The following is a 27,705-nucleotide window of genomic DNA, read 5'->3' on the forward strand; positions in this document are numbered from 1 at the left end:
CTTTAGTTATCCACGAGGAAGGACACATAGGAAACTGCCATATACTGAGTCAGACCATTGGTCTATCTAGCTTAGTATTGTCTTCACAGACTGGCAGCGGCTTATCCAAGGTTGCAGGCAGGAATCTCTCTCAGCCCTATCTTGGAGAAACCAAGGAGGGAACTTGAAACCTTCTGCTCTTCCCAGAGCAGCTTCATCCCCTGAGGGGAATATCTTGCAGTGCTCACACATCAAGTCTCCCATTCATATGCAACCAGGGCAGACCCTGCTTAGCTATGGGGACAAGTCATGCTTGCTACCACCAGACCAGCTCTCCTCTCCTTCAAGGTGCAGGTCACCCACACCTCATCCCCCAGCCACTGAAAATCCTACTCCGTCCCTGCACCTGTAAGCATTAGAACCTTGCCTGACCTTGGAACAGAGGTCCACCTTTTCAAAAGTTCTCAATCTCTGAAGAAGGTGAAGATGACTGTCACAAACTAACACTGGAAGATGCAATTTATGTCTTTAATCAGACATTTCAGCCACAACAGCTAGGGATCAAGGACTCAGTCTAGGTGGAAGATCTCCGGCACAAGCCACACCAAAATGAATGGGAGCTGTGCACAGTAGTTCCTTTGGTGGGGCTTGTGCAGGAGAACTTCCACCTAGACTGCAGCCCAAGTTTGGGCCACTTGATTAGCAAGATCCATAGCAACTTGGTGCCGACAGGTCAGGTATGGACCCAAGGAAGCTCCCAAGGCTGCCCCCACGTACCTTTGGCCCCTCGTAGAGGAAGGAGTCCCATATCTTGAAAAGGATGTCGCTGACCACACTGTCTACAAACACGACGAGGAACCAGTTGAAGGTGATGAGTGAGTAGTCCACTCTGTACTGCTCAAAGTGAGCATGCAGCCGAGGAAGCTTCTCACTCATCAGATCTTTGAAGACTCTCTGGTCTACCTAAATATGAGAGAGAGAGAGAGAGAGAGAGAAGCTTCACTCCGCTGTCTCTCAACTATGGTTTCAGGGCAGCATCAGAAAGGGCTGCAAAAAGCAGGTGGGTGAGCCACTTCTCAACACTTGGAGCAGTGGCACAAAACCCAAAGGCAGTTTCTAATCGTAGAAGCAACATCTATACAAGTCTCTGGCCCATAGCCAAAAATATTATGGTAAGGGGACCCAAGTGTTCACTGGGGAGGTGGAGGGGAAAGAGGCGTGGCTCTCTTTCATAAGTCAATATGAAACAGCAAACACACACTACCAATACAAGTAGTCGAAATGTGTTTATTTTTAAGTGTGCAGTTTAGTAAAGTTTAATACGCAGCTTTAATGTAAAAAGATCAAACAACAATTTCTTCCAGGTGTTCCTCAAATCATCTCCATTGCATTCCTTTGCCAAAGCATGAGAAGGTAGGACCTCTTGCTGAGTAAATGGACAGAATCCTGCCTGCCTGTTTTCCCTACATCTCCCCTAAAAGGCCTGCAAACCAAATAAAAAATTTAACTGGGGGTGGGGGAAGCAGCCAAGTCTTCAGGGAAGCACCACCTTGGGTCTAAGGCCTGGAAGCGGTTTTCAAGACCAAAACAGGGGAGCGGCATGCAAGGGAGGTGAGAGGATGCCTTCTGTCTTGCCTCCTCTAGTGTCTTGGCTTGCCTGACTCCATCTTGCGCACATCCAGCATCTGTGGGTTTTGTGTTAAAATGTCGTTCTTTCTCATGCCTGTGACAAAACACAGATTCTGGCTTCTTCTGCATATGTTTGGCCACATTCTGGGTGCTCTCAGTTAACCTTTCGGGAGCCTCTGAGAGGGCAGAGAGTTAACAGCTGCCCACGATGTCACATTTAAAATCAATGCCAAATTAAGTACTATACAAAAACCACAAACCACCTACTTACTCATGTCTCAGATTTCATGTCCACAAAGCAACTTTCAGAGAAAGCCACCAACGGATCTTATTAATAGCCTGAGGCTTCGTTCACACCAACCACAGGTGAGGTGGCAAGCCTATGCCTGGGGTGAACCATTTCAGATACCGGTGGGGAGGCTCACAGGACTAAATGCTCCTCCAAACAAAAATCCCTGAACAGAGAAAACTAGCATCTCCCTGATGTGCTAGATTTCTACATGCAGTGACATTGTCTGTACGGGGGACCATTCCTTCAAGTGAGCCCTCCACCTGCAGCCCAAAGCGGTGTTGCCCAGGCACCTTCCCTGCTGTTTGAGAGGACAAGGCCTTAAAGCTGCACTTGTGTCTAGGCACACTCCGTACCTGGGACCCTAGCAGAGTTTTAGTATAATAGTCACGAGGCATGAAGACTTCCACGATCGTCACCAGGCACCAGAAAGCATCTTCCTGCTCCAGGAAAAGAAGCGCAATTGCCACCAGTCTGAAGAACAAAAACAGAAACATCATTAGAAATGAAACACACTCTCCTCTTGCAGCGCTACGGAAGTCTGGATGCCAGAGCTAGCACTCATGAGTAAACAGAAGTGGATTACAGAGAAGGGCGGGGAAGAAGCCCTCTTGGGCCTGTCCTTCTCCACCATACACACATTACTCACACTCTCTTCCACCCATGTGCACTTGTTTAGGACTGCCTCCTTTCAGACTACTCTAGCCCCAGAACTCCCTGCCTGCCCTGACAGGCATGATGATGGTGGCGGTAGTAGTAGTAGTAGTAGTAGTAGTAGGCTAAGTCCACTTGCTTGTGAGAGAATGCAAACACACCCATTCCGCCCCCGCCCCGCTTGCCGGCAAGCAACACGCCAGTTCTTGTAGTATCATAGAACAAGTTCAGGAGAGCCTGCAAGGTCTACCTGTTGAGACCCTGGCAATATCCAATGTCTGGGTTCCGCCAGGAAAAGGCTAGCAAGACATTGCGCAGTTTCTGAATCCCTTCCGAGGCGGGAGAGGCGTAATGCTTGTTGTTGGGCAACGTCCGCAGCAGATCCAGCTCAATCTGCTTGGAAGCAGGATTCTGCTTCTTGAGGGCATTGTGTAGGAGGGCCTGGAAGTAGCCTGGATCTGCGCTGTCCTTGAACTTCTTCACATGGAGGCCGATGCACCACTTCCACATCTGGGAGCGATGGGTGTGTGGAATGCCAGCCCGGATGAGGTTCTTCAGCTCCACGGAGCGCACCCTCTCCCTGTTCATGGTGCTGGCCAGATAGTTCTCCCATTTCACTCCCATGGACATCTCCTGGTTTTCAGTAAGAGAGAGGGACCTCAGGTCCAAGGCCCGCACTTTGGCTACCAGCTTCTCTTCCTCATCATCCTCCGGGACTGTTTGAAATCCATAAATATCATATTCACTGTAAAAAGAGTGGAATTGGGATTAACAGGGAGTTTTTGACAACTCTTTTAGACACAGAAGCTCTCAAACTATACACAGAACAAGAGCCTTGAAGCCAGCTGTAGCTTCCATGCATTTCTGTCTATGCACTAGTGACTTCCATTACATTCACACAATAGTGGTTAATTCCCTGTGAAAAGTGGTTTAATGTGAACAGTCTCTTCTGGAATTTCTCATTCTGACACTTTCATTATTTGCTGGTTTCCACTAATCAGTTATGCCAATAATAATCAAGATGTTTATCATATTACAAATGCTTATTATACATTTTGGAAAGACGGTCTTACAATACGATAACCCCGTATGGTGTCCATATCAACTTTATTTTTTGTCATTAAGCCAATGAAATGTACAGTATTTGTTCCACAAAATGTCATCAAACCAGACCTTTTTTAAAAAGTGATTTAATGCAGCAAGGTACCTGTTATAGGTTTTATATCAATATGATTGCCAATGAGAACCTTAAGCAACTGAATTACATCTCTGCTTGCCAAATGAACCCCTCTGCTCCATGCTGGAATGCAAGTGAACACCTTCCCAGAGGCCAGGCCATGACATGACTCTTCTGCTGGCTGAGCAATTAAGAAGCAACTAGCGTGTACCTTCCACCATTATTTTCTAAAGTCCATAAGTACACTTCCTCCCCTCCAAAGGGATGGTACTCGGAGTTTGGAGCCCTGGCAACCCACCCTCTCTGGCCCTGCCTTTCCAAGCAGTTCCCCACCCACTTGCCATTCTGCTTTGTAAAGTAAAAGAAAACTGAACATATAACTGTAAGTTAAAAGCTTCCTAGGCGTCTTTGTGCAGATCTTAATAAGAAAGCATCCCTAGAGTTGAACAGCAATTAATATTTTAGGCAAAGTCTCCCAACCCCGGCCCATCTGTGCTCCTCAGCACCCCCTGGATGCTAACATCCTGCATGAACTCCATTTAGCACTCCAAATCTACAAGCTGCTGACCAAATATCCACAGAGGAATTTGGCCTCTTCTGGACAAGGCCTGGGTGCTTTCCCGATTACCTGCTCAACAGCAGCAAAATGTTTCCGTTCAGGCAAATCACATTCAAAATGTAAATAGCAAAGCGCCCAGAAGGGGGAGCAGTCTTGCGAAAACTAACAACTGGAAAATACAGCAACCTTTTACACTGGACGTACAACATTATAGCAATAAATCACAGCGATTAAATCCGAAACAAGGCATCAGAAATGTGAACGGCACCCTGCTGTCAGTGTAGGGACTGTGGAGTCACAACACAGGCAGCACGGAAGCACACTTTGGAGATACATCGTGACACCATTGCAGGGTCTAATCTGGAAAGTGCCCTGCAGAAGCTTCTAGGGCTTTTTACCCACCTGGCAAGATGCAAAATGCAGGAATGCAGCCTAACTGGTCCCCAAAGTAACACACTACCCCCGGCAGGAAGGAGAAAGCCTATTGCTGAGCACAGAATCATTGAGGGTTTGGGGTGGAGTCAGCCATCACTTTATGCTCACCTGACCAGGTGGGGCTTGAAGAATGTTTGCTCTGGATGCTCACTGCTCTCCACTTTTAAGGCATCTTCCAGGAGTCGAGCAACAACATCATGCCCGGGACTCTGCTCCTCTGAGCAAACCGGAGTCTTCATCTCTTGCAGCAAAATGAGGTACTTGCTTTCGACTTGACAGAGCTTGGCTTCCAGGCTCGTATACTGCGGAGAACACACCAGAATGTGGTGTCAAAAAGCCATCTGCACAAAGATTTCCGTGATGTACAGTCGTCACTGACAAAGACAGGGGCGCATGCAGCCCATCCACCTCGCATGAAGAGAAACAGCACTGTAACAATCCCTAATAACCGCGCATAAGATCCCTTCAAAAAGAGATACCAGCGAGACGGATTTGGTTCCTCTTCCTATGTACTGAGAATATGCTGAGTAATTTATGAACTGCGCGACAGCAACATTCTGGGACTTTCCCCTCACACACTGCTCATGGTGGCCACTATGAACGTGGCACACCCACTTCAGCTTGGGGGGCAGAGGGGGGGCGGGACGAGGATCCACTTCTGACACTTGAGTGGGGGGTGGGGGTGGGGAGACACCAGCAGGACTTTAGCCTCTCCTGTTGGAATTCCAGGGATGGCAGCCAAGCGGGGGGGACTCTCGAGTTTGCTGGCTGCCTTCAGCTCACCTTGGCCATCCAGTCTTTTTCTCGGTTTTCAGCATTTCTTCGCAACGCAGAAAGTTCCAGGATCTCCTTATTTAAAAACTTGTTCTGGGTTTTGTAACCCTGAAGGCTGTCCTGTCAAAGGAGAATACAAGAAGAACATATGGCATGGTGGTAATCTAAGAGAGGGCTCCAGATTGCTGGAGCCTGTCAGCGACACTACTATGGATATTTATATAAAGCCCTTCAAACAAATCTCTCAAAGCAGTTTACACAGAAAAATACATAAATGAGACAGTCCCGACCCCAAAGGTCTCACAATCTAAAAAGAAACATAAGGCAGATACCAGCAATGGCCACTGGAGGGATGCTGTGCTGGGGCTGGATAGGGCCAGCTGCTCTCCCCCTGCTAAATATAAGAGGATCACCACTTTCAAAAGGTGTCTCTTTGCTCAGTTAGCAGGGGTAAAGCTACACTTCGAAATCAAAACCCGCCTTTTGCATTTGTTGGGGGAAGTCACACCTGCAATAGGAAAAGAGACGAGTTGACAAGAAACCACTTGACATTTTTGGTCAGTATAATTAGATCGATGGAGCCTCCGCCTCCACTTGCAGATGTCGCTATGAGGTCTGTAAGCTGGCAGCAAAAGCAGCAGCTTGTTGTCTGTCCTCACTTGCTGTATGAGACGCTCTCGTCGTTCCTGCAGCTTTTGGTTACAGGACACTGTACTAATCCAGACGTGCTCCTGTTTCTCATCCCAATGCCAAGTCTACACTAGGAGACTGAACAGCCAATCGCGGTTGGATGAAGCTTGCGCATGCCTGCCTTCTCCCTCTCTGCTCGCTTATCGGATCTGCCCTTCACCTCCTGCTTTTCGCTAACCAGACTTTGCCGTGACAGCCGAACGGGCAAGCCATCGTCCGCTCCTGGTCTTCTAACCAAACTAAATGTTTGGAGTGGTTTTGCAAGCTGCGGCTTGGAGGCCAGGAGGCCACTGTAGCTGGCTACCACAGCAAGCTACAGTTGGGAGGAAGTGGAGGAAGGAAGCCACACGAGAGGGGAGCGAGCGTGCAAAGACATTTCAGAAAGACTCCCAAGAGCTGGGCTCCTGAGCGGAGTCTGCCCCCCTTCAGAGGTGGGATGCCAAGCAGGGCCGCTTGAGCGCTGGCGGCCCCTGGCCATGCCTCCAACGCACAGACCTTGGTCAGGGGGCAGGGCCACCTTCAGCCCCGCTCCCTCACCCCCCACCTCTCCTTTCTCCTTCCCGCTGGCTTTCTAGACAGGCTGAGGACGGGGGGGTTTCGCCTCCCATTGCCGGGGCACCTAAGAGGCAAGCTGGCAGGAGAAGGCTGCAGACTTGGGGCTCCCCCGCTCACGTCCCCTCACTGCAGCATCCCCCCAGCTGAGCGTCAGACCCTGGAGCCCCACTCTGCATGCCAGCTCCGGCACGCACACACGCGCGCGAGGGGCTGCTGGCCCCCGTTAGCTCGGAGGTGGGCAAGCTTGACCCTCCGGCTGCTGTTGAAGTACAACTCCCATCACCCCCAGCCACAATGTACTGTGGCTACGACACAATAAGGAGACCATCGGGGCAGTAGCCTCTAGTCACACTCCAGGCACCACCAACTAGGACGCGCACGGCAATGGCAGCTGAGCCCTCTGCACAAGCCCCCCGCTCTTCCTTAGAAAGGCTTCCGGGGAAACTCCGAGGCCCTTCGGCTCCCCAGTCTTTCTCAGCCCTCTCCTCACTTGTGCCACCCGACAGCACGGAAGAGCATGAAGCCAGCTCCACAGACCGGCCCCATTCCACGCAAGGGAGCCCCAAAGTCCCGGGTTGCTTCTGGAGGGACAGTTTCTCCATCCAAACAAGGTTCAGGTGACAGCAGTACTGGCTTGTCCCAATGAGCGCAGCGGCCTCTGGTTCCCAGCAGCTCCTCTCTCCTCCATCCTGCCTGCAGGCTGGCTATTCATCAGGTACAGCTGCATGGTCAACCGTGCAGCTCTATCAGACCAATGGCCAGCCTGCAGGCAGCACAGCTCTCGTGAATGCTAGGGGCGGGGCAGGGCGGGAGACAGAAAGAGAGGCGCCAAGGGAGCTGCCGGGAACCAGAGGCAGCAGCTGGGCCTCATTAAGCGCCACCCCCACCCCAGTGCATCAGGATGAGCTGCTGTTGAGCCATGGGAGGCACCCTGCAGGGAGCGGAGGAGGAGTCCTTTCCTGCCAAGGAACAAGAGCCTTACTTTCAGCCTGTCGAGCTCCTGCAGGTCTTTGCTCATGGAGGAGGCCATGGAAGAATGGGCCGGCCCACTGAGGCAAGAGGACTGGTCCTCGCATTCGTTCAGCTCCCGTGACAGTTTCATGATGACTTCGTCTTTGGCTTGGATGGTCTCCATCAGCATGCCCAGCTGCTCGTTGAGTTCGCCCACCTTGCTTTTCAGGTCCTTCACCTCCTGCTGCAGGCTGTCCTTTCCCAGGTTCAGCTTCTCAAGCTGGTTGTTGAGACCGAGAATCTGACTGTCTTTTTGGTGAAGGAGCTCTAGCTTGTCTTTCGGGCCCCCATCACAGAGGTGCCCTGCAAGGTATTTGTCATACTGGGAAGACCTGACCGTCTGCTGCAGAAGCCGCACCAGTTCCTGCGAGAAGAAAGCAGGACTTTTTAAATGTGCAACCTGTCACAAAATGGGCAGTTCTCTCCCTCCCTCCCCCCACAAGCAGTTCCAGAAGAACATATGTGCAGTTCAAACATTCAAGTCATGCAAAAGTTGTATCATGTTAGACAATGTAGAAAGTGACTGATAACAATCAGAAAAATAAAGCAAGTCGACTAGCCTCCTCTAGAACTCAGGCTCTGATCAAGCACACCCATTTCTCCCCCCGCACTGCCAAAACTGCTTCCTGCAGACTCCACTGCTGCTTGCCACCAATTAAGTTTTCCTTTAAAATAATCCCTGGAAGAAACTATGCTGGTGGACAAGAAGCAGCCTATCTGTGACAGGTCAGGCAGGAGAAGAACAGCAGCATTTCTTCTACCATCTGTGACTCAAAGACTGGGGCCCTCTTTTGAAAAAGGCAGCCGCAGCCTACAGCTACCCTATAGGAAGGACAAGCCACCAAGGTGGTCAGCCAGACAAGTTCTCCTCCACAGTCTGGCAGGCAGCAGAGCTGGCCAACCCCAATCCCACCAGACACACTACTGCATTCTCGCCTGCAGATTTCAGCTACCTTTTGACTAGAGAGCTCCTTCTTGAGCTGTTCCACCTCTTCCTGTTGGCTCTGAAACTTCAGCTGCATCTCAGAGACCAACTTGTTTCCATTGCACTCCACAGGAGAAGATTCAGCGCTATTCCGGTTTTTGCTGGGTGCAATCATAAAAGGACGCCTCTTGTATGGAATGCGGCCCAAGTCAAATGGAAAGGCTGAACCAGAGATGCCTACAGGGGGAGGAAGAGACAGGAAAGGGGATTTCCCCTAGCTTCAATCAAATTTCCTCAGGCATAGTCTTCAATGTGTTACAGAACATGGCTGTGCTTGCTCACCAAATGTAGAGAGACAGAACAAAACAAAAATGTGTTAAAGCTGATCCCTGCCTTTCTAGGTTTTGAATTCACTAACACTTAAGAAGTCACAGAAGGACAAAGGCTGACATCCAGACTAACATCAACAGGTGCAACAGGACCAGGATTCAAACAGATGTACCCCATAATTCAAACACAGTATTGAGCATTGGGGGGGGTGATAATTGGGGGGTCAGATTTTAAACCATTATCAGAAGTTCAACTGATTAAAAGCTTTAAGTTATGCCAGAGCCCTAAAGAAGAGGCTCATCAGAGTGCAATCGTTGAAGCCACAAGGGCAGGAAGGAGGCATTCGGCACCTTTGCTGGGCTCTGCTGAGAACTTCCTCTTCTCTTCTTGTAACACTGACTCCTCCAGATCTTTTGGGGTTGGATCAAGCATTTCCCATTCCTCAGTGTAGAACACGCTCTTGCGGTTGTCACTGCTTCCTTTGCCAGGTCTTAATGAAGACACAGAATTTCTGTGAAGTACAGAAATTACATTTACACAGGTTTTTAACCACAACATGCCTTACAATAGAAGTTGTTAATTTTAAAAAGTTTGCACAATTTTAAGAAAGTGTAGTCAGTTGAGACGAGTCCCACTTGCAAGTTTTATTATACGTTGGTTCCACACTTACTCTACCGTGAACAATCTAATAGTTTCTGGTGGAAACAAACAACTAAGTTGAATCCCAGTGAAGCCTTCTCACTCCAGAGAGAACCATCTATTTTATTTATTAAAATATTTCTATTTTCCCTTTCTATTAAAAATCACTCAAGGCAGCTCACAGTAGCAAAGTTGAAAAATAATCTGTTTATAACAAAGGATGGAAGTGACCACATCTGAAATAACAGCCATCACATGTTTAAATATCCTTGTAAACAAGGAAGGCCAGGTAATTAATCTGAGGAAGGAGCAGATCTTCTCACAAGGAGGAAAGCTGGTCTTGTAGTAGCAAGCATGAATGGCCCCCTTTGCTAAGCAGGCTCCACCCTGGTTTGCATTTGAATGGGAGACTGCATGTCAGCACTGCACAATATTCCCCTTTGAGGATGGAGCCGCTCTGGGAAGAGCCCCTGCCTGTTTGCATGCAGAAAGTTCTGAGTTCCCTCCCTGGCAGCATCTCCAAGAAAGGGCTGAGAGAGACTCTTGCCTGTGACCTTGGAGATGCCTTCGCCAGTCTCTGTAGACAATAGTGAGCTAGATGGACCAGTGGTCTCACTCAGTAGAAGGCAGCTTCCTATATAATCTGAAGCCTTTTCTATTTTATAGAGGCCATTTCCCGTGTGCTAACAAGAGCCTTCAGGTAATAAGAGATAGCTTTTGAAGCAAAGCGCAGGCCTGGAAGTTGGACATACAACTCCCATAATCCCCAACCATAGTGGCGAGAAGAACCCCTGTCAGAACTAAGCATTGTAGACTTCAATGCTCTGCACTTGAAATAGCAAACTGCTTGCTGCTGTGGTCAAATGCAAAATACTGGACAGAAATAATAGGTGGAAAAGTTGTGAGGTTTGTGCAAAACAATACCCAAAACTGAACATAAAATAAGGATTCAACCACGAGGTCAAAGGTTCTAGTAACCAGCCTCCTCTCCCTCTAAAGAGTTAACAGGAAGTGAACCCTGTCTTGAATGACAGGGTGGTGAACTCCAGGGCTCAGCAAATCAGCACACCAAGTGAGTGGGACTTTGAGAGCTGTTGCCAGGAAGAAGGGAGTTCTTTGTTAGAAGAGAAGCTAGGCTGGAGGTGTGCAGAAGGACATGTGGCCATGGAGGTTGGCTGCAGGAGAATAACTCTGCAGATCCCTGAAAGACAGGAAGCTTGAATTCTCATCAGGCATTTGGTGAGTTTGAGGCAAGGAGCCAGGGCTTATGACTTTGGGAAGTTAACCTAGGGAAAAGTTTGTTTAGTCAGACTTTGCGTTAGGGATGTTGTATTTCTTTGGTGTGTGTGCTTTTGCATATTCCTGATACTGTTGTATTATTGTTTACCTGTAATTTAATTAAAATAAGAAACACTAGCCTACGCCTAAGCGTGTATTAAAGCAACCTATTTTTGTAACCCTACTAAGTATTCTTAACTGTACCTAAAATCTGAGAAAGCCTCAGACAGAAGCAATCTGTAGTTACTGAATAGAACAGGTTTTTTAGTTCTTTTCTTTTTACAAGCCTCAGGGTTGGTCTTTAACTCAGGAAGTGGGGCGGGGGGAGAAGGGGGATTTCTCTAGTGCAAACAAGTCCTCAAACGTTTAGCAGCTATCAGTTTTCTCGCCACATGTAGGCTTGGCATGTGGAAGATTTCTGTACTTGTCCAAGAGAGGTTTTTCCCTAGGTTATCCCACCCCAAGCACAGAGAGTTTCTGTAGACAAAAGGGGTGGTGGTGGCAGCATTTTGAACCTACCGATAATACAAGACAGTTTTAGGAGAAGCCTAGCCAGGCAGCTCAGCAGGGATGATTTAGCATTTCTTTCTCTCATGTGAGCTTGCTCTGAGACAAAGGCTTTGATCTGCAACAAATGTTTTTTAGATTTGGTGGGTATTTTCCAAAGATTACTCAATGACTCTTTACAGCAAGGTACTGACAAGTTTCCCTTAGAGTTTTGCAGAAGGAACTATGTATTCCTCTCACACACACAAATCAAAGAAACCCTTACTTACACACTCCCAGCAATAACAGCCTCCAAACTGGTTTAACTTAAAGCTACAAAAAGGTACAGCACAACAGTACTGAAATGGATCAGATGCACAGAGAACAAGGCAAACGTTTTGTTCTCTGCAACTATGGTTTTGTTCAGATGCCTTGGAAACAAGCTGTGAGCTCGTGTGCAGCTTCACTTTCAGTTTCCTGTTTAGCAAACACCATAATCAGCAATGACAGCTGAACCAACGGAGGACAAGCACAGCCACAGTCTGCTCATTCGGACACTGTGACAAAATATAGCCCTGTTCAGGCATTCTGCTGTACCTGTTCACATGCACATGTTTTCATGTGAATGACTGTGCCTGCATTCATTTTAAAACTGAACCTGGGTACTGGTCCCTCAAATGCACAGTACGGATAGGAAACTTGCTTACTGCACCTGCAAACAAACTGACATGTGAATAACTACACTGGTGTGTGGATCTATACCTGTGTATAGTTGTACAAGTTGCAAGTTGTACAAGTGTTGAACATACTATGTGAACAGGGCTCATGAGTTGTACTAAAAAGGAAACCAAAAGCAAAGCTACACTAGAGGGGAGATGGGAGTGTGGAAGCTCCCAGTCTGAACTGCACATGTGACATCTCAAAATCCTTTGTCAAACTGAAAGTTGAGACCCTCAGAGTGCCAAACTCTACCCCAGTGATCTCCTGAAACCTGGATATTTGCTACTGCAACAGATAGCTGAAGTATTTTCTTAGTGTTAGATTCAAATTCAGCGTGCCAATTTGTCCTGTTTTTAAAATTACATCAAGCAACAGTGTGAGAAATGTCAGTTTTGCATGCTAAAGCAAGCTACTGAAAGGAAGCTTCTAGAAACAACAAATTTACCAATTACAAGCTTAAAAGGCTAAACACGACAGGGGGCCAAACTGCCTTTCACATGGAAGTGGAGAGATGTGGTCTATTTATCATTAGAAATGATCCCCACATCCTTCCAGAGAGTAGGAGAGGGAGGTTCACATATTCCACCTGCACAATCTTCATTCCCCTCAAAGCGGTAATTTGTATTCAAAACAGATCTGCAGCCAACCACTACTTCTGGAGTGGAATTTTTGGGGGGTGGGGGGTGGGATGGTATACGTTCCATGCACTCCCAAGCTGCGTCAGGGTGCCCCGTGGCTAATCTTAAGAGAAAAATACCACTCCCAAGTTCCCTTCTGTGTCAACCCTGTCTTGTAAAAAAGGGGTTCGTGTCACATGTAATTTAGTCTTTACTGTTTAAATGCAATATTTACAACAAATATTCTGGGAGCATCTCACCATGTGGTGCCACCACTCCAAAAATTATTACAGCACCTTTTAGGCATGCTGTCCTCAAGCTGAGCAGGGCCACAGGGGGTCCTCCAGAACCAATGAGCTCCGAATACTCATGTGCGCCAAACAGAACAGCAAATGGTTCCTTCAAAGGCCCTCGTGTGTTGCAGCACGAATGCAACATGTGCTCCACTTTTTGTCTGTTACCATTTTACTAGAATTGCACAACAGCTCTTACACAGCACACAAATGCAGCCATATCGGCAAGTTCTGCAAAGAGAAACATTTCAAGTACAAGACAAAATTGCTGCATTTCTGAAATGGGCGGGGGGGGCAGTCATGATGTTGTGGACGAAGCAGCTGAACAAGGGGAACTCCGCATTGTTCGACTTCTTTCCCATGTCTGACTCAACAAGCCCCTGGCTTTCCTTAATGTGTCGTGTGAAGAGGGAGCCCTGCTCCTTGCTAAGACCCCAGAAGAGATCAGACTATGCCGAAATAGCAATAGCAATAGCACTTACATTTATATACCGCTTTATAGCCGGAGCTCTCTAAGCGGTTTACAATGATTTAGCATATTGCCCCCAACATTCTGGGAAAGAGAGAGAGAGAGAACACAAAATTGTTTGACCATTCTGTTTAGTAACACAGAAAGTTTTATTTGTAAATTATTTTGAGACCTGCACAGACACCTCTGGCAAGCAGGAGCGGCTCGTCCTAAAAGCGGGGGGGGGGGGGCGCCAAGGAGAGACAGCTGATGAATGGTCAGCCTGCAGGCAGTGCAGCTCTCATTAATACTGGGCAGGAGAGAGAGGAGCAAACAGAGCTCCAGGAGGGAGAGGCAGCTGTGCTACCTTTGGTGCCCCAACCTACCCCCGAGCCTGTTAGGCAAGCCCTCTTGGCTCCTGTCCTTCACACAACCCGTTCACTGCACAGGGACACAGCCTGGCACAGAGCACCAAACTGACTAGGGCCAAGGGCCTGTAGCAATCAGGAGCAGGGTCTCGTGTACACCTCATCGTGTACACCTCCCCCAGCCCTCAAATACAGTTCACATATCCCTTAGCAATGGTTTCACATTATGCCCCACGGGGCTAACCATGGTTACGGGTGCTCTTCAAGCCGATTTCCAAATCAAAGTGTGAAACCTGGTTTCTTTGGAGTAGCCTCAGCCATGGTTATCTATGAGCAGATGAGACACTCAACTGTTATTAAAGGAAACAGGGAAATCCAAGGACAAGAAGGCACAAGTGGGATAGAGGAAAGGAAACATCTGCAATATGAACCACAGTTAGCATCTTCTTTTAAAAGGCCATTTCCAGTTCACACAGACTTAAAGAAAGCATTAAAGCAGTTGGAAGCTGTCTGATGAAAGCTAAAGAACACAAACGGAGCTGCGCAGGGTGTTCCTGTGGCAAATGTTTATGGCTGTCAGGCCCTGCACAATTCTCCCCTCTCTTGCCTCCCCGCATAATACCCAGTCTCCAATTTCTTTCCTCACTCCTTGTCCTTTGCTGCCACAGATACTGCAAAGAATTACAATCTTCTTTGGGCAATTTTGAGATTTTGAAGACATTATGCAGCTTAAATATGTATATATATATTCCTTGGCTGCATGATTTGTAGATGCAGATTAGAGTAAAAAGTTAGAATTAGATATCCAGAGTTGGAGACCTGGGGAAGCAGCAAACCAGAGAAGCCTGAATTCTGCTATGAACAACTTATAATATTTAATGGTTCACAAGCCATAGCAGACATTTTTGTGGTCTGAGACAAGCAGAGCAAAGATCTCCAAGCACACTCAGCTGCAGGCCCAACATCTCTCTTTTAAAAGCCTTTTGTGCAACTCAGCAGCGTGGGTGGGAGAAAACACACACAAATCAACACTCATTGAAGTCACCAGAAAGATGTAGTGCCATTTTTCCAGGGCTACCAAGGCAACCCTTGCTGCACATCCCCAGCAGCACAACAAGCTGGAAAATGAAGTGGGGCACAACCCCTTCAAGCTGCGTCACAGCTTTGAAATGAACCCAGTGTGAGCTGAAGCAGCACCCAGAAGATGGCACCCCAGGATCACCTTTGGCAATAAGCAAAGGCTACCAGGATGGATATTCAGAAACTAAAGGGTGACTGGGTCACAGGTCAGATGCCACCAGAGTGCCTGCCAGAAGCAGGCCAAGGTCAGAACAGGGACAATCAGATATTGCACATGCCTTTCCCCTCATTTAAAAGGAACACAGAGGCCAAGCTCCAATTTCGTTTTTCATACAGTGTGACAAGACTTCTCTGTTCTTCCAAGAGTTACAGTATGGATGGAATAGGGGCAGTCTCGGCAACTGTGTCTGTATGTCCCTTCCAAAAGCCAGGATTTTAAAAAACATTCATTTTACAGGATTTCCCTAAAAGGATAAGAGCAGAACCTAGATCATAATAAAGAATTTAAGTGTGGCATTATTAATCTGTTAATGTAGCTTATTTTATCTGCTGCTTCTTGTTTTTATTTTTATTTTTAGATTAACTGTTTGAAATGCTTGATGAAAGGTGATTTTGCATTTCAATGAAACTGAGCCTGCAAAGCTTTTAGATCATCCGCCATATCATAAGATTGCAAAGTACCCATCTACTGACAGGAGTAAAGTTACAGACATGGCAGTTTGAGTTCTGCCCCCACATAAATTGGTGGACAGCATTTATTGGACTAGAACTCTTAGAGAATAAACCTTGCTCAGAAACCAAAGCAGCACATGTTTTGAATTCCTTCAGTGGGCTAACCAACACACAACTATGAGAGATCCAGTAGACGACTTACACCCGGGCTCATCAAAAGCGTTTGATAGAGTCTGCATCAAAAACTCCAAAGAACTCAGTCATGAGATATAAGGACTGGTCATCTTATGGACTGGTGGCTGGCTAAATAATATAGAAGCTGAGGGTAAGATAACTAGACAGCAGTGGAGGGAAACAAGGAGAGAAATTCCCCAAAGGTTCTAGATTGGGATTGCTAAAATGTCAATCTGTTTCCTAAAGGAAAATAAACATGCAGACTGATACAGGAAACAGGGGTGAGGTTATGTGGTAGATGATGGTTCTATCCCCTAATAGTTACTCCCTACTTCTATAGGGAATAAAAGGTCTGAACAATTCCAGGCTGCCTCCCCAAACCACAGCAGGTAAGGGTGACATATGCACATTCCCCTCCCCGCATTTGGGAGTCTCCCTGGCACCACAGGGGCTCATCTCCTGCGACAGGGATGCCATCGGGGGGCAAGAGCCTTGCCTTGGGGTCAATATCCTCTTTCCAGGATGTTTTCACTGTGAAATCTGTGGATATGTACGGATCCGCACCAGGGCTCCCTGCAACAGAGATCCCCAGATGTTGTTGACTACAACTCCCAGAATCCCCAGCCAAGGCTATTGCAGCTGGGGATGACAGAACTTGTAGTCAACTTCTGGGAATCCCTATTACATGTAACACTGGTCCCTATGGGCTTTAACATTTTCATTCACCTCCCATGCCTGCATCGCTGGGAGCTGTGATCCGCCCTCCTCTTGCTTCTGAGCCCTGCCGAGACACTGGCCATCCACTTCCTGCTTCTCCTCAAAAGATAAACAGGTTCTTACAGGAGCCAATGGAGAGTATGTTAGACTTAGCTATTGGCACAGAGGTCCAGATGCCTCCCTTGCTAAGCCCCTCACAAGCTCAATTCCCAATCTGTGCCTTGGTGACAATTACCACCTCCTACGGGCTTTATTTGAATTTTTATTTCCAGGGTACCCAGCTATCTATCAGCGGAGCCCCAAGGAGTCGCCCAAGACACCACACTCACTTGATCTCTGTCCCCCACTGCTTCAGAGAGTGGATGGCATTGGGCTGCCCTGGGGCGGGCTGGCAAGCAGCTTGTTCTCCCACCAGTTCCGTGGGCGCCGTCTCCACCGCTAGGACGTTTCTGGCTTTTTCTGCAGAGGCATTTGCAGGCAGGATGTTCACATCTAAGGAGAATTTTAAAAAGAAAGGAAGAAAGAAAGATTATTCAGCCATCACCCAGGACTGCACACCAAAGTTTCCAAGGGACTGATACACATGATTTTTCTGGAGTCTGCCTTGTAATGAGCTATGATAAACGCATCTACCTATCATGACCTGCAACATATCCAAAGGGGTGGGGTAGGTGGGGTCCTGGACAAGAGAAGAGTCCTTGCCCAAATGGTCCTTTGAGTCCATCACACTCACCCTGAATGTGCCCCACTTGGAGCTGGGCTTGCCATCAAGCAGTCCAAGCACCATTGTGCGGCAGACTGAACACTTGCATCAAGCCCTACAGTGCACATCAAGGCTCAGAAAGAGGGTTGTGCTGCATATCCATAAATTTGGAGACAGCTGTTGGGCAGGAGGGAGGGTGTGGGGTTTGTTTTGTAAAAAGTCAACAGATAAGAGCATCTATTACTTATACAAGAAGCAAGCAAAGATAAAATAGAAAGCTTTCAAAAAGAAAGAGGCTTGTGCAAACTGGCTTTCAGCCATCACATAGAACTCAGTAAGAGTTCTAGAATACAACTAAGGCTCAACTAGATTGAGGTGGGAAAGCGAAGCAGAAACTAATCAGGAGAAAGGACAACTACATCCGCCTGCCATAGCATGGGCAGCCTTGCCGCTTTCACCTTCCTCCCATCAGCACACAGCCAAATATCCCCAGCAGGCTGATCATCCTGCTCCTCTTGCCTCGGCCTGCCCCATGCCAGCTGCTTCTCCAGCCGGCATGGACCAGGCTCCTGGTCCATGCCATGAACTGCACCAGGCTCCCTACATCTGACAGCTGCCCTGAGCCCTTGAGGGAGGACTTTTGTGCATTAAGCAGCCTGCTTTATAAGCTACCATATCAGGCTTTGCCTCTCTGGCCACGAGGGATAAACACTGCTTCTGGAGTCTAGAAGGCCCTGCTCCAAGGTGAGAAAGAGCCAACTGCGAGCACATCTTCAAAACTTTCCATGACAAAGGAAAGGTCTCTGTGGAAGTAGATACTGTGTGAAAACCTGCAGGACAAACCAACACATCTGCTTGCCCACGGCTGCTGCACAAAATAGTTCACAGAAGTAAAACATGCCCCACTACTTTATGAAAGGCAGACAAAAGGAATGTAAACTGACATCCTGTTTGCACACATTCTCCGCTGCAAGAAATACAAAATCCACAGGAATGCTGGATCGTTGGAAGGACATTTATATCAACAGCAGTCAAGGATGCTGGCTTCATGCAAGTCAGAAGTCTGCTACCAGCACAGCAAAATCAAACCATAAGAACAGCCCTGCTGGACCAGGGAGGTGAAGGCACGCCCTCTCATCTCCTGCTGTTACTCCCCTGCAACTGGTATTCAGAGGCATCCTGCCTTTGAGGCTGGAGGTGACCTATAGCCCTCCGACTAGTAGCCATGGATAGATCTCTCCTCCATGAAGTTATGCAAACCCCTCTTAAAGCCATCCAGGTGGTTCGCTGTATAGCCCATGTTATAGCACACACTATGATTCAAGCTAAATTTAAAGCATTTTTCACAACTTTTCACCATTAAAGTGGGAAAAGCTAAGAGCTAGAGCTGTGGCCACCCCCACCACAGCTTTTTCTAAATCAAGCAAGCAGCCCCTGAGATGTTCCCTATCACATATGCTCCCAACAGCCACATTTAATTCAGTGGCAGGACTCTTGGAGGGCCTCAGAGTCAACATTACTAAATGTTGTAGTCAAAAGGGTACCATTTTAAGCTAGCTGATAATTTGACAAAGCTACACCATGAATGGAAGTTCCTCAGCATCCATTCTATTGCAGAGAGTAAATTTTATTATTGCAAAAATGTATATACACACTCACGCACAAAGCCAGGAATTAAGCCAACAGGAAAAGGACTACACACACAAACCCATTATAAAATCAAACAGGAGAAAGCTCAAAGCAGTTGCAAGCATATGCTAAATGGTGATGGGACAATGGTTCCCAGACACAACACGCTGCCATATTTTGTATCCTCTGCCCACTTCTTTGCAAACATGAATGGCGTGTGTGTGTGTGTACCTTTCCATGAATGACTTTTTGTCTCAGCTAGACGACAAACAGCACTGCAAGAAAGCATCCACTTTTTAATTGCACCATAAAACTTCAGATTACAGTTTTAGTTTAAATCTTGAATCAATATTTTGTATATATAAACTATGTTAAATTCTGGCGGGCATGTATTGCTGCTACTGAGGCATATGAAGTTCTAGGGGCAATGAAATTAGAGGATTACCTGCAAGTAGCAAACCTGACAGGCCCATTATCCTAAGCAACTAGTGGTTAAGAGTACTTAAAAGTTCAATGTTGAAAGCATCTTACAGCCCAGTCCTATTCTGTTTACTCAAAAGCAAGTCCAACTGCCCCCAAGTAGATCTACACAAGACAGCAACTTTAAGGGAGCTAACAAACTTGAAATCTTAGCAAAAACAGGGGAACAACCCCTAGAGTTAAGGTAGGGGTGTTCAGCCTCGGGTCCCCAGGTGTTGCTGGACTACAACTCCCATCGTCCCCAGCCACAATGGTCAAATGCCTCCTTGGGTCAGCATCTGGGGACCCAGATTTGAGAACCTGTGCAGCAGATACTTGTCCAGTCAACACCCCCCTGTGCTGACTAGGCGAGGGTGTTCTCACCCAAATGCCTCTCCCTTAACCTCTCTAGTGTTGTCAAAAGTCCAGGCAAGTAAATTACCAGCATTGTCTTTGGCAACAAGCCCTTTGGAGAAGTCACTTGGGGTTGGCGAAGTCTGGCGGTCTCTCTTGGCTGCATCCCGACTATTGCAATATTCCCATCTCTTTTGCTGGAGCTCCTGCAGCCAGTAAGTCATGTCCTGGTGCGTTGCTGCCTGTAATACACAGAAGCAGAAAAACATTACAGAAGACTGGGACATTCACAAGGCATGCAGGGCTGCAGGAACACTTCCCTGCCATTAAAGTCGAGGTCTGGGATATCCATTAACAGCAGGCTAAACCAGTGTTTCTCAACCACAGGTCCACGGATCAGTGCCAGTCCGCAAGGTGTTGGGTACTGGTCCATGAGACATCACTAATAAAAATCATGCCCCCAAAAGTCAATTTTGGGCTGGCAGGAGCTCTCCGGAGCTCATTTCCAGGCAGCCCTCGCTGCTGGATAACATTCATTTCACTTTCTCAAAATGAGCATTATCCAGCAGCGAGGGCTGCCTGGAAATGAAATTGTTTTTTTGGGGGTAACCCCCTTACTAACTGCTGGTCCGGGAAACTGCACACAATAATGTACTGGTCCATGACTCCAAAAATGTTGAGAAACACTGGGCTAAACAATACGATTTCAGCACTCATATCTCTGAGAGATAAGCCCAAATCTCATTTCAGTGGGGACTTAGTAAGCAAGCCATTCGATATTGGGTCTTTGGCTATACCGATCCTGTGGTTTCACATGAAGTTAAGTCTGGTACCCCCAAGTGTCTGGCCTGTGCTCCTTTATCACATTATTATCAGGATGCACCCATGCATTAGTTTGTTTAATAAGCTAAGCTGGCTTTCCCACACTGGCAATCTGCTACTACTTGCTTTGAAAGGATCCACTTTTGGTCCACAACATAAATACTATTTGACCATTTTCAGTAACAGAAAAAAATACTTGCAAGAGTATTATGTGGGCATTCCCCAAATGCAAATCTCATATAGATGTTATCTTTTTAAAGACAGACAGAGAGAAAGAAAGTGGCCCTCATGGTGCAACCAATCCTTCATGCTGTGGTTTATGTTTTTCAACAAATACTAAGAAGCACAGATGTCCATATTTACATGAAGAAAGTCTTCAGGTTTTTATTTTCCCCCTGAAAGGAAGAAAATATGACTAAGGCAGTAGGACCTGACGCAGTGATATGATCAAGGAAGTGGAAACTTCGAAGAAACGGCCAAACGCAATGAGCTGGAAGTTTATTCATCTTCCTTTATTGCAGCAGAGGCAGATGATGGAAATCAGTAGGGCCTTGGTCAAGATGTCTCCAGCATCTTAGAGATGAATGCACATACTATGGCATGAACTTCTACAGGCAGGAGTTCAAGTCTATGTCAGATGCCTGAAGTGCCTTGGAAGTGACAGAAGTCTATAAAATTATGCATGGTGTGGCGAGAGCCCTCTCCCTCACTCATAACACTAGAACTATGCTGAACAATTCTGAAAGCGATGCAACTGACATTTCACAAGAGGATGAAAATGACGAGGATGCAGACTATGCTGAAAAATTAGACGAGACCTTGTTAAACCTTTTTATTTTGGAGAGTGATAATTCGGACTTCGAAGGTTTCCTCTGAAGTGCAATTTGAAGTTTATAATTTTTGGAATGTGATGTGGGGGGGAAGCAACCAATGTTTCCATTGAAGTGCAATTTGAAGTGTATAATGTGATGTGCTTAAAAACAAATAAGGTTTCTTATGGGAAATTACTTATGCAATGTGACGTGTTAAAATTTTTTAAAAATTGTTCAGCATTTATGTCTTAATTTACTTTCATTGCATTTGTTTCCTTTCATTGTGTTAAGACTGACGATTATATGGGTCATAATACTTAGCTGGAGTAAAAATTTAAACTTAGCTGTACAGTGGTAAGATTTTAAGTGTTCAACACAACCAAAAAAAAGAGCACGATGTCCCCCTCTAACTGCGGCGTTTCTGGTGGCTTTCTGCAATTTTTCAGTCTTTTTTCCTTACTGCAGCATTTACGCCAATGCGGCATTTATTTATTTATTTATTTTTATTTTTACATTTTTATACCGCCTTTCGTTAAAAGAAAACCCCAGTTTACAAAAATTAAAAACATACAGCAAAAAGCAGTAAAAACATCAAGCTAAAAACAAACATAAAAACAAGACAACAGATAAAAACACACAAGAACAGCAGTAAAAGACGATTATGTAAAAGCCTGGGTAAAAAGCCAAGTCTTTAAAAGCTTTCTAAAAACGGTGATGGAGTCCAAGGAACGAATGGCCACCGGGAGAGCATTCCAGAGTCTAGGGGCAGCAACAGAGAAGGCCCTGTCCCGAGTGCACGACAGCCGGGCCTCCCTCATTGTTGGCACCCGGAGCAGGGCCCCCTCAGATGTCCTAGTCAAGCAGGCAGCAACCTTTGGGAGCAGGCGGTCCCTCAAATACCCCGGGCCCAAACCATTTAGGGCTTTAAAGGTCAAAACCAGCACCTTGAATTGGACCCAGAAACAAACCGGCAGCCAGTGCAGCTCTTTCAAAATGGGGGTGATATGTTCCCAACGGGCAGCTCCGGATAAAACCCTCGCTGCCGCATTTTGCACTAGCTGTAGTTTCCGGATATTCTTCAAGGGCAGCCCCACGTAGAGCGCATTACAGTAATCCAGCCGCGACGTGACTAAGGCGTGGGTAACCATGGCCAGATCTGCCTTCTCGAGAAAGGGACGCAACTGGCGCACCAGCCGAAGCCGTGCAAAGGCACCCCTGGCCACCGCCTCCACCTGAGCCTCCAAAAGCAGAGCCGGGTCCAGTAGTACCCCCAAGTAGTACCCCAGAAATTACGGTATTATAATTTGCACAGCCTCCAGCTTCATAGGACCATAGGAAGCTGCTTTATACAAAGTCAGACCACTGATCCATCTAGCTCAGCACCATCTACACACGGACTGGCAGTGGCTCTCCAAGGTTTCAGGCAGGAATCTCTTCCAGCCCTACCTGGAGATGCTAGGAGAGCAATCCTTCGGAATGCAAAGCAGATGTTCTACCACTGACCTCTGGCTCCATCCCATAAGGGAAATATCTTATGGAGCCCACATGTAGTCATTCATCCTACTGCAAACCAAGGTGGAACCTGCTTAGCAAAAAGAGACAGTTCAGCTAGCTATAAGAAGACCAGCTCTCCTCCCCAACTTCAAGCCAATGCAGTCCAGCTGGCATCTCTGCAGTCATGAGCAGGTCACTGCCTATGTCACAGGCTTGGCAAAAGAGAGAGGGAAGGCAGTGTGGTGTAGTGGTTAGACTGATGGACTAGAACTAGGAAACCTGGGTTGAAATCCTCTCAGCCTAATCCACCTCACAGGGCTGGTGTGAAGATATGGAGTGGAAGAGGAAATGCTACCCTGGGCAATAAAATAGAAGCAGAATTAAAATTCAATGGATGGGGGAAGACTAGAACACTGCACACATGCATAGCCAGTTCCTATCCAACCTCTGAGCAAGTCAAGAGGATCCCAAGCCCAAGATCCAGTGAGAAACTATGATGCATCGGAGCAGCAAGCCTCAGAGTTGCAATAACACCTTCAAAGCAAAGCTGCAATTTGCACAAATACATCACTGATGAAAGAGATAACTCCTAAAATGACACACCATTTCGGGTTCGAGCCATTTCTCACTGCTTCTGTAAGTTTAGGAATAATGAATAAGAGAGGCCACCTCATGACACACGCACAAATAATGAACAAACAGTGCATTTCGGAAAATCAAGGCATGTGAACCAGAGCAAGATGAAGCCTATGTGGCTCTGGACTGCCATCTTCTAATCTGGCAGAATAAATACAAGAGGTCTGAAGCTCAAAGCACAACCTCAGCTCAGCCAGTGCACTCACAGAAATCTTTAGAAAGCAAAGCAGACATAGATGTTTGCAGCAAGCTTCTTTCTTAGTGCATGGGGGCTTTGGGGACCCCTCTGCAGCTCAGAAGCATCCTCCACACTGCAATGTTTCTTATGACATTCAGGCCTTGTAATGTAGTGGATCAGAAACATGGATGAGCCAGGGTGTATTCTGCACTTGACTATCCCTGGGCTCTTGTGAAGATGAAGGAGAGCAGAACTTCTTCATTTACTCCCCCACTTTTTCTTTCTTTCTTTTTTTTTTGCATTTTGCAGTATAAAATGCTTAAGAACTTTTTTCCCATTGAAAAGCAGTATATACAATATTTATTTAATAATAATAGTAATATAAAGCACTCTGGAAAGACTCACAGCAAGACAAAGAATACGTTTAGAGAAAAAAGCAAGGTGATTCATGCATGTCAGCCACACCAGATGAAAAGGGAATGCGCAATAAAACTATTAATGGCGAGTGGTGACCTTAAATATCTCTCATTCTTTCACCACTGTACCCACAAAAGTGTTCTGCCACCATCTTTTGAAACTGAAACAATTTCTAAGTAAGCTATCCCCAATCTGATTAAGAAAAGGTTTCCCCTCATTCAAAAAAATATGGCTATTGAAAAGGAATCTATAAGTAATTTGTCTGCATTGTAAGAAGCCTGTGAGCATGTCACTAGAAACTCATCCCACAAGAAGTCCTTTACAGCCCAACTGTATGCAGGTTCACTCCAAAATAAACCTCACCAAATTCAACACCACTTATTCTTCTTAAGTACGTCTGCCCAAGATTGAAGTCACCACACAAACCATAGTGAGGGCCTTCATCCTTCACAACACAAAGGCAATTGGCTGGACGAGGAAAGGGCTGAATATACCCTAATGATTATAGCTGAAACTGACAGGCGCTTAACATGGGAAAAATAGGGTGCTCTCAGAATGAGTTTACAAGAGGAGCATTTATGTTCCAAGTGTTGCCTCATCTCTCATTAACTGCTTGTCCACGATAGCAAGGCCAGAGGCAGCCAAGCAGGGACGGCAGTTTCCATTTGCTTCATGCCAATGAATCTGAATGCAATTGGGCGACTGATCCTGCAGACATTTCAGGCAGGGATGCCAGAGACTACTGTTTCCTCCTCAGTGAGGATCTCGAAAGGTGCATAGGAAGCTGTTTCCCCACAGAAACCGACATGGGTGGAGTGCAGTTTTTCCACCACTAAAGACCAAAGCCTAACCCTAGTTCGTTACTCTGTCCCAACCTCCCTCCAGATATCAATCTCCAGATATCAATCTTCAGAACCTGAGTCATGAGTCTACACAGAATTGCCTTCAGAGCTTTATAAACGGCAGACTTCAGAGCTTTTACATCACATCCAGGCCCCCCGTCCCCCCCACCCCCCGCCCTTGGCTTTTAAAGAAATCATTCATTTATGCATGCAGAGTTCTCTGGAACTCCAGCGAAGCGTTCCCAAGAACTCTGAAACTTCCTGCTCAGAGTTCTGGGCCATTTTGGCTGGCTCGAAGAAAGGCACTCCTCCCTGGGTTCTCTGGGTTTTTCCTAATGCATCAAACCAGCTAGCTACCTATGATTTTGCTGAGCAAAACCAGTGATCGTGACACAGAGAGAAGGAGGGAAAGCTTATCTTATTTCCAATTAATCCAACGGGGAGGACTTAAACCGGACACGGGCGTGGGCACACCACCCCGTCCCCGCAGCAGACGCCGTTAATGCAGCCCGGGGGTACGACCGCGCCCCCCAACCACTGCGTCTCCTGCCCTGCCCAGGGTGGATACAGATGGTGCCTGCTTTCCCCAGGAAGGGCCAAGAGGTTTCCAAGGAAGCGTCCACCAGGCAGAGGCCAAGGCCACCTGCATCCTCCGCAGCATCCCAGCAGGGCCATCCTCTCACCTGCCGCTGAGGGTCCTGTGGCCCCCCAGGTGAGCTCCCAACAACCGGCAGCCTCATCGGCGCGGCTGGGCCCCCTGGAAGCCAGCCCCACCCCAGCCAGGGAGCCAGCAGCAGGGGCCGGAGGGGCCGCTGGCTAAGGGCAGCCGCCGCTGCCGCCGCCTCCCCCGTCATCCTTCGGGAAGATCGCCCAAGCAAGGAGAGGCTGGCGGAGGAGAAGGAGGAGGCGGCGGCGGCGGGATGAAGAGCGGGCGGTCCCAGCTAGGAAGGATCCCCGCCCCCCCGCCCCCCTTTCGGAGCGAGGGACCCCCAACCCCGGCTAAGCGGAGGGGCCGGGGGAGAGCGGGGAGGGCCCCCTGCCTCTCCTCCCGGCCCCCCAAGAGAGGATCCTCGAGGGCGGAAGGGGGCGACTCGCTTCCCGCAGAGGAGGAGGAGGAGGAGTACCTTGAGGACAGCCACCGAGGAGCAGCCATCGCTGCCGCCGCTGCCGCCGCCGGGGCTGTGGATCTCGAAGGCGGTGCCGAGGGCGGCGTGGGCGGCGGCCTCGGGGTCGGCGGCGGCCTCGGGGGGCTGGTGGTAGCAGAAGGCGGCGGCGGCGATGTCGAGGCGGCCGAGGGGCAGCGCCTCCTGCGGGCCCTTGAAGTAGAAGAGGGCGCAGCGGCGCGCGTCGAAGACGAACCAGCGGCTGCGGAAGCCCCTCAGCGGGCCCTTCCCGGACAGCTTCTGCAGGTAGCCGCACAGCTTCGGGCCGGGCGGAGGAGGCGGCGGCGGCGGAGGAGGCAGGGGCCCCGGCGCTGGGCTGCCGCTGCCGCTGCTGAGCCCGCCGCCCGCCGCCTCGTCCTCCTCACAGCACGAGCCCGCCGAGGACGGCATGGCTGCTGGGCGGCGGCGGCGGCTTCCCCGTCCAGCGCGCCAGGGCCGCGGCCAGGCCAGGCCTCTCCGTCTACTCCTCCTCCCTCCTCAGCGCGCGGGCGGAGCAGGAGCGGGAGGCGGCCGGGCCCGGCCCACCACCGCCACAGCAGCCGCAGCTCGCGCTGGGCTCCTCCCAGGGAGGGGGGAGGGAGGGAGGCCTTTCCCTCCGTGGGGGGAGGAGGAGGGGCGGCGCTCGGGCCAGGCCGCAGCCGGCCGGCCCGGGATTAATCTCTGCCCCGCCCCCCGTCCGCACGTGGCGCGCGATGCGTGTCTGTGCCGACGGCGCGCGCGCTCCCTCGTCGCCCTCCCGAGCCCTCTGTCTGAACAGCCGCCGCCGGGGCAGCGGCGAGGCAGGCAGGCGGGCGGGCGGGGTGGGGGGCGGTGGCCAGCAGCAGCCTCCGCCTCCCGCTGCTGCTGCTGCTGCTGCTGCTCAGAGGCCTGGCAGGGGGCGGGGTGGGGCGGCAGAGCCGCAGGGCATTTGCCGCCCGAGGCCACTGCTTCCCGTGGCCTCCTAAGCCTTTCTGGTTCCTTTCCTTTTTAAAGAGTGGCCACTTTCCCCGCAGCCCCAGAGGGGTGCAGCTAGAACTGAGCAGATGGGTTCAAACAACCCCCAGCTGCTGAGGGTCCCCCTTCCAGCCCTCCTTCATTATATCCCTCGCTCCAAGGGTCCGACGCCAGAGCGGGGGGCGGACACAGGGCCCCTCTCCCCAGCTGTGGCCCTGCCCTCAGCTGTGACCCACACAGACCCCACACCCCTCAAGCCAGGCCATCCCTTTGAACTGAGCGGGCCAGGGTCACGACAGCCACCCAGTTCCCAAAAGCGGCGGCAGCGGCACTGAAGAGCCCCCACTCTGGTGTCTTCCGTGTTTCTGCTTCTCTTGACATCGTAACTTCTTAATTAATCACTTCCTGGCCTGCTTCCTCCCAGGCCTCCTTTCCCCCTAATAACTTGACTGCAGTCAGACCCGCTTTTCTGGGAGGTGGGGGAGGCCCCATTGAACTCAGTGAGACTAACTTCTGAGTAAACACCAGTGGCCTCCTGTTCTGCCCCATCAAGCTTCTCCTTTTTAACTTGCTGATGCTTCCGCCAGTGGCTGTAATGGGAAAGCACAACATTTATCACTGGATTGCTTGTTGTCAAAACAGGATGCGTGCTGGATCCTCGTGAGGCCCTTATGCCATCCAGAATTCCACCCAGTTGCTCCAAGTGTTTCTGCTGGGACACACTTTAAAGATTTGATGCTCGCCTTTTGGCCATGTAACCCTCC

General features: G+C 48.7%; 1 protein-coding gene across 1 annotated transcript in view; it reads right to left on the reverse strand.

Moving 5' to 3' along the window:
* Nucleotides 1–26,735, reverse strand: part of TBC1D2B (TBC1 domain family member 2B) — a 34,397-nt gene extending 7,662 nt beyond the window's left edge. The window contains exons 1-11 of the mRNA XM_053272562.1: nucleotides 25,970–26,735; nucleotides 19,733–19,886; nucleotides 16,829–16,991; nucleotides 9,358–9,518; nucleotides 8,706–8,914; nucleotides 7,724–8,116; nucleotides 5,506–5,616; nucleotides 4,831–5,024; nucleotides 2,802–3,296; nucleotides 2,254–2,371; nucleotides 757–942 (exon numbers count right to left, since the gene is read on the reverse strand). Of these exons, the coding sequence (XP_053128537.1) occupies nucleotides 757–942; nucleotides 2,254–2,371; nucleotides 2,802–3,296; nucleotides 4,831–5,024; nucleotides 5,506–5,616; nucleotides 7,724–8,116; nucleotides 8,706–8,914; nucleotides 9,358–9,518; nucleotides 16,829–16,991; nucleotides 19,733–19,886; nucleotides 25,970–26,398 (2,613 nt within the window). The 5' untranslated portion in view covers nucleotides 26,399–26,735. The remainder of the gene's footprint in view (nucleotides 1–756; nucleotides 943–2,253; nucleotides 2,372–2,801; nucleotides 3,297–4,830; nucleotides 5,025–5,505; nucleotides 5,617–7,723; nucleotides 8,117–8,705; nucleotides 8,915–9,357; nucleotides 9,519–16,828; nucleotides 16,992–19,732; nucleotides 19,887–25,969) is intronic.
* Nucleotides 26,736–27,705: the final 970 nt, after the last annotated feature.

The sequence above is a fragment of the Hemicordylus capensis genome, chromosome 10, assembly GCF_027244095.1.
Source record: "Hemicordylus capensis ecotype Gifberg chromosome 10, rHemCap1.1.pri, whole genome shotgun sequence".
Taxonomy (NCBI): Eukaryota; Metazoa; Chordata; class Lepidosauria; order Squamata; family Cordylidae; genus Hemicordylus; species Hemicordylus capensis.